The sequence below is a fragment of the Lolium rigidum genome, chromosome 4 (genome assembly GCF_022539505.1).
Source record: "Lolium rigidum isolate FL_2022 chromosome 4, APGP_CSIRO_Lrig_0.1, whole genome shotgun sequence".
NCBI classification, from domain to species: domain Eukaryota; kingdom Viridiplantae; phylum Streptophyta; class Magnoliopsida; order Poales; family Poaceae; genus Lolium; species Lolium rigidum.
The window spans coordinates 62,267,713-62,276,260 of NC_061511.1; the positions used below are offsets into that span (position 1 = coordinate 62,267,713).

Sequence of the window (8,548 nt, forward strand, 5' to 3'; positions counted from 1 at the left end):
AGAGCACAATATTGTTGGGATACTCATTTCGGCTCCCATTGTGTGAAAACACAATTTAAAATACAAATAAAATTCTAAAATAAAATTGTGTGTGTACATATAGACATTCCATATATGTTCATACACAAATTTTCATGAAAAAACAATTAATATTGTTTACGTCCAGTATAAAAAAGAAAAAATTTCATGCTCGAACATGACTATTCACGAGATATTTATTTACCTTTTTTACATAGCCACATAAAATGTTCGTTTTTCCCAAAACGTTATGTAGGAACATGATCCAATCTTTTCAATTTGTGAGTAAAACTCGAAAAATGTGGTTATGTAATCCATGTAGATGCTAGCGTTCCCTTCCCCAACCGCATGAACACTTTATCTTCGGCTTGCTAGAGACCAGTCAGCGAGCTGCAAGCATTCCTACTTCCCCCTTGCATTCCTCTCAAGTGCAGTGTGCGCCAAGGTTTCGGATTTCGTTTTGCAAAATTTACCGCCCCTGGGCGAAATGGGCGAAATTCGTTTTTTCGGAAAAATTTCGGAAAATGCCGGACGAAATCAACAAACCAAATTTTGAAATCTGGGACGAAAAATGGACGAAAAATGAACGAAAAATGGACGAAATTTGACAAAAAAATATGAAATAATCAAGAACAATGATGCACAGCACTTCTGTAGCAAAATAAACACACATGAATCATACGGCAGAATCTATCCATCAGATAAGAGCATTTGATCAACAGTGCCCAAAAATAACAACATAAGAACCACAGTTCAACAATAGCCGATATTAACCATCACAACATATTAGTCCAACAGTAGGCTAGGCTAGTTAACAGACAGTTCAGAATCACAATCTATACTACAACCGGGCACTTCAAAGTCCAATCATACTGGCCCCAAAACGAGAACATGAACTCATTTTGACTTCACGTTCTTACACTGCCCCAAAACATTCTTCAACTGTCCCAAAACGAGAATATGAACTCACACGCATCTTGCATGAAACAGCAACATAGCTTTGCTCCCAGGCTTCTTAACCTTGCAATTTAAAGAAAAACACATATCATGAAAGGTAATGTGGTACCACTGTGAATATACAAGCTTAAATGTGTTCCAGAGAATATAATGAAGCAATCATACATTTACATACAAGTCTTGTTATTTTCAGTGACAATATGGAAGTGCATACCCGTTTCTATTACATGTTAGGAGACAAAGTGGACACAATGGGATTATGGTTAACATTTTTTGCATAGTTTATGTATCATCTTGAACAATCTATTACCAGATTTTATTTTCGTTCAAGAGGATGCAATCATGCAACAGAAATAGATGGTGTAAATTATTAAAAAAATTATCATTGGCAACCAGAATAAAAAATGTACCTATCTTATTTGTAGAGGCTGCTGACGTTCTTGACCTTCTTGACTTTCCTAAGCCGGGCAGACCTCAGCATTGTCACATCCCGGGACTCCCTCATTGCAGCACGAACATTCCTTGGAACATTTGGGCACTCCCTGACATCACCTGGTATACCAGCAAGGTGCTCCCTAAAGCGGGTTGCACCTCCTCTACTCTTTAGGCGGCAATACCGGCAATCAAAGCCCCCACCAATCTTTGGGCCATGATTCCAGATATGATAGATGTCATTGTTTAGAAGTCCTACATTTAAAAAAAAGAATGAATTACGATTATAAAAGAGTTAACACAATGAACTAACATATATAACATCTCATAAAAGATAGCGAGGCGTAAGAAAAAGAATTAATACAGTACCTCTAAATGCATGTTAATATCAAATGAAAACAGAATGAACTAGGAGTAAACAGAAACAACACATCTATTAACTCTTGATGCATCATAATAACAAGTAAAACAGATTATGATGTCAAAAACGAATTAACCATGTAGATAGACATAATGAACTAGCATACCATTTGTTAAAAGATAGCAAAGTGTAAGAAACAGAATTAAGAACAACTGGACTTAATTAACAAGTAACAAGTAATAACTTGTAAAACAGAATATGATATCAAAAACGAATTAACCATGTAGTAGACATATGAACTAGCATAACATTTGTTAAAAGATAGCAAGGTGTAAGAAACGGAATTAAGCACAACTGGACTTAATTAACAAGTAACAAGTAATAACTTGTAAAATAGAATATGATATCAAAAACGAACTGGCAATGGAGTAGCCATAATTAATAAATTTATCTCTATAAATAAAAGCATCATAATATGCATCAAAAACGAATTAAGCACCAGTTAACAGAGTGCAAGAAGTTAACAATGTATGGACCTTTCCAGGTTGCCTCTGTTGTTGGTGAATCATTCACCATCACAACATCTTCATCACCAGGGTTGCCATTGCTCCTCCTTTCTTTATCTGTAAAAAATGTAAATATATTTTAGGAGCTAACAGCCAGATGCATACACTTGTTGAACAGAAATGTATAATATAGATAATCTATCAACAAAAGCTAGTACAATCAATTTATACATTCATGCCATCATACAAATAAGCATGATCGATCAAAACTTATAGTAGTACACACTAACACACAAGATATCAGAGCACTGGACGAGCATCTAAGTTTATTTTGGTGCTTTCAGAGCCACATATAATACTCTGAAAAATAGCTATACCAATATACCATTGATCTAGCATCAAAGATTCTGCGTCCATTTATATATAGCATAGAGTTAACTATGTCCTGGTTTTAGAAGACATTAACTAAATATAACTGATTATCATGTACTCCTGTTCTTCTATTCCATATATGCCAATGGTGTTATTAGTCCCCATACACAACACTGTTTGCACATGAATCTTCTCTGTGATGGGCTGCTACGTATTTGTGTGATGGACTACACAAGTTAGCTACAAAATCTAAACTACCACAAACTCTAATTAAGCATGCATTGTACTGGTACGCTACTTCTCATTCTCACCTTGCCCAGCATGCGGACGTGCAACTCCAGAGCCATTGCTTGCGTCTGGAGCAGTGGCGTTGCCTGAGCCCAGCCCCACCATCGGCCGCGTGTGGCTGCGCTCCATGCTACTGCCGCCGTCGACCCGGTCGCCGCCTGAGCCCCGATTCCCCCGCAACGATCGCGTGCAGTCGTGCTCCATGGTGGAGGTGCCACTACCGAACCAGTCAATGGCTGAACGACCGCCGTTGAGGAAGCCTGCACGTTCCATGGCCGTGGATGGGAGGGAGTGGATGGAGGAGAAGGTTGGCGAGTGGTGGATGCTCGGGGAGAAGGATGGCTACGGGCGGAGGCGGCGCTGCCCCCGCCTCACTCTCTTGGTTGCCTGCAGCCGCCGCACAGGTGAGAGGCAAATGGGGAAAATGAAAATTAGGGTTAGGAAGCACCCAATTCGACCTTTTATACCTCCTGGGGTTATCTCTGGACTATTCTTGACCTTGGGCCGGGCTGCAAATTCAAAACGGGCCGAATTTATTTGAGCGGATCGTACAGATTCCGGGCCCAAACGAAATGGACGAATTTCGGACGAAATTCGATTTTTCGGGCCGAAATTCGAAGACATTCCATATATGTTCATACACAAATTTTCATGAAAAAACAATTAATATTGTTTACGTCCAGTATAAAAAAGAAAAAATTTCATGCTCGAACATGACTATTCACGAGATATTTATTTACCTTTTTTACATAGCCACATAAAATGTTCGTTTTTCCCAAAACGTTATGTAGGAACATGATCCAATCTTTTCAATTTGTGAGTAAAACTCGAAAAATGTGGTTATGTAATCCATGTAGATGCTAGCGTTCCCTTCCCCAACCGCATGAACACTTTATCTTCGGCTTGCTAGAGACCAGTCAGCGAGCTGCAAGCATTCCTACTTCCCCCTTGCATTCCTCTCAAGTGCAGTGTGCGCTCGTGCTATCTCAAGTTCCTTCACCACAAGGCCACAACCACCTTTCCGTGCTGCATCAATGGAGTGGGAACCGGAGCAGCAGGATCTTGGGGCCCTCGGGTTCGCCGGCATCTGCAGCGAGACCTACCGAGTGCTCCTCCACGTCACCCTCCCCAACTCGAAGGGCGGCTCGGGCGTCGTCCTCGCCGCCATTCTCTCCGGTCTCTTGCTCGCGCACATCACCGTCAACCAGGCCGTCTCCTCCCTTATCGACAGAGACGACGGTTCCAACCTCATTCGTCTAGTCGCCGGCGTGGTCGGCTGCTTCCTCTCCGAGACCGTTTGTATGTCCGTCCTCTTACTGTTCTCGCTCACCTGCACCGCTGTCTACCTGTTCCGCGTGGCCACCCTTTACTGCACCGACGGCGACTCCGCCGCCTCCAACAGTATCCTCAGCCTTCTCCCCCGTGCGCCCCTCTCGCGGCTCATCCCCATATTCATCTTCGTGGTTCCCGTTGCCCTCTTGTACATCTGCTTCTCCGCCCTCGCATGGCTCGAGCTTCCGCAGCTTCACGCTTACGACGGGGTCGTCGTCCTGGCGCTGCAGCTGCTCGGTGGCGCCGCGTTCCTCGCCGGTGGAGCGTACTTTGCCGTGGTTTCCCACATCACTTGCGCAGTGGCGGTTCTCGAGGACGCCTTCCTCTTTGGCGCCGTGCGCAAAAGCCATAAGCTCCTCGCCGGAAAGTTTTGGGCGGCGGCGGCCATCTTCGTCCCGCTCGACGGCTGCTTCGTGGCTTTGCAGATATTCTTCAGTTCGCTGGTGCTTGACGACGCGTGGAACCACGGCATCTGGTTCCAGGTGGTGGCAGGGGCGGCCATGGCCGTGGCTCTGTGGGCGGTGCTTGTGCTGACGCTGGTGGCGCAGCCGGTGGTGTACCTAGTGTGCAAGAACCACCACCACGAGGTCGTCGACACGGTCCACCTCAACCACGTCGGACAGTACCAACAGCTCGCCGTCGAAGGTGACAGCGGCGTGGAGATGCAGCCGGTGAATACAGCCCAGATCCCTGCAACCTTGCAGTCCCCGGCCGGCAGTTCTACCTAGTACTGATTTCACAGCTTTTCTCCACTACCGTATTTAATTGCTTAGTCTAATTAGTTTCCAAGAAGATTTGAGAGGATCAGCAAGTTGCTGCAGCTACCTAGCTACAAGCATCACAGTTTAGTAGTCGTATGAAACTCTATCTGATCTGATCCCATTACGTACGGGTCATTCATGCTCGGTGTCTGTAATTATTTGTGTATGTAGCTAGATTTTTTTTTTTAGCTTATTTAACAACTAGCTACCGCGTGCATTAAGACATAGGACTACCACTACCCTGCAATTATTTTTGTTCTCATGAAAAATCCTCGTCCCTCAAGTCTGAACAAAAACAGCAAATTTAGAACATGTTCGCTTGCTGTTAAGAAGAAGAAAACTGTAATGGGTTGTCTACTTCGAGTGACTGCGTAAGCACACCCACCATACAAACAATGCAATTTCTTCTCATTATGTATCCATGTGTGTGCACGATGTGTAATCATATTCCAATTTTAAGCACAATTTAAAATAGCAGGCTATGCGTCTTAGAAGCGACTATTTTCAGGCGGCAAGAAAGCTATACCGAAGGTATAGTGAAGCTAAACCATTTAGAGTTTTCTACAAAACAAAAACTCCCTAGAATAATTAGCCATCAAATATTCATAGAATCTATAAATATGACAAAAAATTCAGTGATACAAACTTGTACTGAACAATAATGATGATTGTAGTAATAAAAGTAGTGCATAAATGCATATTACATATCCATGCCTAGCTTTTAAATCTAAATATGGAAATATTTGGACTTAGCGGGAGAAATAGTCCTACTTTTAAACTTATTCAATTTTACCGTGATTTAGCAAGATATTAGCGGGAGATTCAATCTAGAGAGAAAAGGATGTACCTTTGGCGGCAGTGTTGTGAATACGTTATAGCGATCGTATAGGGAAAAGACAACGTGCTATTTAAAATTTTGGTTTTAAGCTGCCACGAAAGCCGTGAAGCCATTTTCTAATAATAATTTACCTCTACAATCCTAATATAACTACTCGCATACACACACACTACATTTATTTGAAGGAGCTTATATGGCTTTCATATTGGTGGCCGGATTAACATTACGGTACCATGTTTTTTTACCATGCTCTATTACAGCGAGGTTCGTAGGTTTTGTGATATTCTTCTGAAGACGATGGTTGTTGGTGTCGATTTTCTGATTTTCTTAGTACTTTTTAAGCTTTTGCTCTGTCGACATCTTAAAGTGTGTAGCATCTTTTTTTTGTTTGCATCAGATGGATGATGTGAACATGAAGAAGGCTTAGAAGATAGATGATGGATGGATTATGGATATGCTAGAACTTTAAGCGGTAGAAAATTTTATAACATTCTATTGGTGATTATGAAACATGAATAATTATTTAGAAAATGCAACGCAGTCTCAACTAACAAGACTTGATCTAACCTGGCTTGACACACATATGTACCGGCTATTTTCTCTCTCTGAAGTAAATGTTCATAACTATTGCTGGAAGTGGGTTATCACCGATCGACGCCAAAGCTCTGGATAGTATAGACTGTAGCAGAACAAAATGTGAGCCCAAAATTCATTTTTCTTGGCGAATCTGCGAAACTCGTATTTTTCGAAGGTGTTTTTTTTGCGAATAGAACCATGACATTAAGAAAAATATCGAACAGTACAAAACATCTCAACAAAAACGAAAATTACAACGAAATTCTTCAGATGCCCTTCGTCTTCGACCTCTAGACCATGTTGACAGTGCGCCACTGCTGCCTCTACTCCCTGAGACGGCCTGCCATTGTTGGTTGCGGACGAGAAGTTGCCGAACAAGTCAACAAGACCACATCTGTCCCGGAGATGAAGAAGGAATAACCGCCGAGTAAGCTCCATGAAGATCCGGAGATCCCCGTAGCCAGAAGAAATCTTCGAGAACCATACCACTCCCATAAACTTCTCGGTGTCACCGTCGAGATGGGGCTGAAGCCGGGGAGACTTTATTGAAAAAACACCGCCGCCACCTGAGTGTCGCCCCGCCAAATTAAAACCCTAGAAACCAAGGGAACAGAGCTCTCCCACCGACGGGGACCGAGATCCACCTCACCTCCAAGGCCCGAAGGCCACATAAGTGAGGCAGAATTGCAGCACCGGCGAAAGGAGGCTAGGAACCCTAGTCACCTTGAGATCGCCGGCCTCTCGCGTGGGCGTACGTACCTGTTCGCGTATCTATCAGACATTTTCCGGAGGAGTTTAACATTGGCAAATTTTCAAGTTATTTATCTATTTTGTGCTTTGATAATAAGATCAAGAAAAGCTTGCGAAAACAGAAAGAAGAAGAGACATGATTAGTGGTTCCACCACAAAACCCAAGTGAAGAAGAGCGTGAAGTCCGGCTAGCCGTAGCAGCTGGCAGGCCAACCGACCGGGTCATCGTGCTTTGGCTGATTCTTTGCCATTTGAGCTCGACGCTGCGCGCGCTCGTGATGTTTCTCACCGTTTCCGGAAACGGAGCACGGCCACTGTCACTGATGCATCCTTTAAAGTTCAACAAAGGCCGGCTACTTACTACGTACGCGTTTGCTTTTGTGCCACTCCATTTCGGTGTAACAGTAGATGCCATAGCCTCAAAATTAGATCGATAATATATATGTAGTAGATGGAAACTTCAGTAGTGCATTCACGCTAGCTAGTTATTATTTTTCAGAGATTAGATCGATTCTAGCCTGCATCCAGGCATATTGCATGATCATATTCCTAACCTTGGCAATGAAAGGTACAAACATCTTTAAAACAACCTTACTTCTGTGTGTTTAGTCTAGACATATACATTTCTAGGAGTCTCCAGAAATTTGGGGCCACAATTCGAAAAGTAAAATACGGCCTCAATTTTTTTAAATGTATACCTGCTATCACACATAACTTTTTTTGAAATTTACGCCTTATAAGATCTAAATGTTTTTTCGATAAAGAAAATATATTAATATTAAAAGATACCAATTACACTCAGCCTCTGCAACAATGCCTCACCCTAGTGGCAGTACATATGCACACAACCAAAAAAAGTAAAGAAAACTAAGAAATAAAAGTCCCGCTACAACATTCCAGATCTAGCAACAACAATACAACCACCAGCGTGACAACACCTGAAATACAAATTCTCCAAAAGCGACGGTTCCAAGAAGGGAACAGTGCACCAGCGCCGTCGTCACCCGACCAAAGGTATTAGGTTTTCACCCTGAAGATAGTCCCCACACTCAAAACAATGCCTCCAACAAGGTCATTGCCAGACACAACAAGTTAAGGCCAGACCTTGGGTTTTTACCCTGAGATGTAAGACTCTGAACTTCACTTGTGTTGCCGGCCTTGCCGCCCCCACATGGATACCACTTTGGCCTTCATGATATTTCTTCTTCTAACTTCACCATGGACCAAAAAGTCACATGATGTCAACACAGAATATAGCTTCTCGCTGCTCCCTCCGGAACCAAACGGTCGGAATAAAAACTTGGGTGTGCGCAACCGAATACCACCCAATGCAGCAAACTCCAGGCAAAAGATGCAT

The 8,548-nt window shown here is 42.8% G+C and overlaps 2 protein-coding genes across 3 annotated transcripts; one reads left to right on the forward strand and one right to left on the reverse strand.

Annotated features, from left to right (window-relative positions):
• Positions 1-697: 697 nt before the first annotated feature.
• Positions 698-3,527, reverse strand: LOC124708658. Of its 2 annotated transcripts, XM_047240332.1 has the most exons (5): positions 3,402-3,527; positions 2,958-3,321; positions 2,305-2,391; positions 1,386-1,662; positions 698-1,038 (listed from the first exon to the last, which is right to left on the reverse strand). In XM_047240332.1, exons 2-4 carry the CDS (start codon positions 3,205-3,207, stop codon positions 1,391-1,393), a joined length of 609 nt encoding a protein of 202 aa, XP_047096288.1. In that variant the 5' UTR covers positions 3,208-3,321; positions 3,402-3,527; the 3' UTR covers positions 698-1,038; positions 1,386-1,390. The 2 variants fall into 2 exon arrangements, with proteins under 2 accessions (XP_047096288.1, XP_047096287.1); XM_047240331.1 differs by lacking the exon at positions 3,402-3,527 and having other exon boundaries at positions 2,958-3,371.
• LOC124647155 lies at positions 3,206-5,049 on the forward strand. Its single transcript, XM_047187133.1, has 2 exons — positions 3,206-3,338; positions 3,904-5,049. Exons 1-2 carry the CDS (start codon positions 3,206-3,208, stop codon positions 4,992-4,994), a joined length of 1,224 nt encoding a protein of 407 aa, XP_047043089.1. The 3' UTR covers positions 4,995-5,049.
• The last annotated feature ends 3,499 nt before the right edge of the window (positions 5,050-8,548 follow it).

What these genes read in the sequence shown, in the direction of transcription:
- LOC124647155 (XM_047187133.1), top strand. Translation starts at nt 3,206, where the DNA reads ATGGCCGTGGATGGGAGGGAGTGGATGGAGGAGAAGGTTGGCGAGTGG. An exon ending in TGCCTGCAGCCGCCGCACAG is followed by an intron (nt 3,339 to 3,903) that starts GTGAGAGGCAAA and finishes TCTCAAGTGCAG; the next exon opens with TGTGCGCTCGTGCTATCTCA.
- LOC124708658 (XM_047240332.1), bottom strand. Translation starts at nt 3,207, where the DNA reads ATGGAACGTGCAGGCTTCCTCAACGGCGGTCGTTCAGCCATTGACTGG. An exon ending in ACGTCCGCATGCTGGGCAAG is followed by an intron (nt 2,392 to 2,957) that starts GTGAGAATGAGA and finishes CATTTTTTACAG; the next exon opens with ATAAAGAAAGGAGGAGCAAT. An exon ending in AACAGAGGCAACCTGGAAAG is followed by an intron (nt 1,663 to 2,304) that starts GTCCATACATTG and finishes TTTTAAATGTAG; the next exon opens with GACTTCTAAACAATGACATC.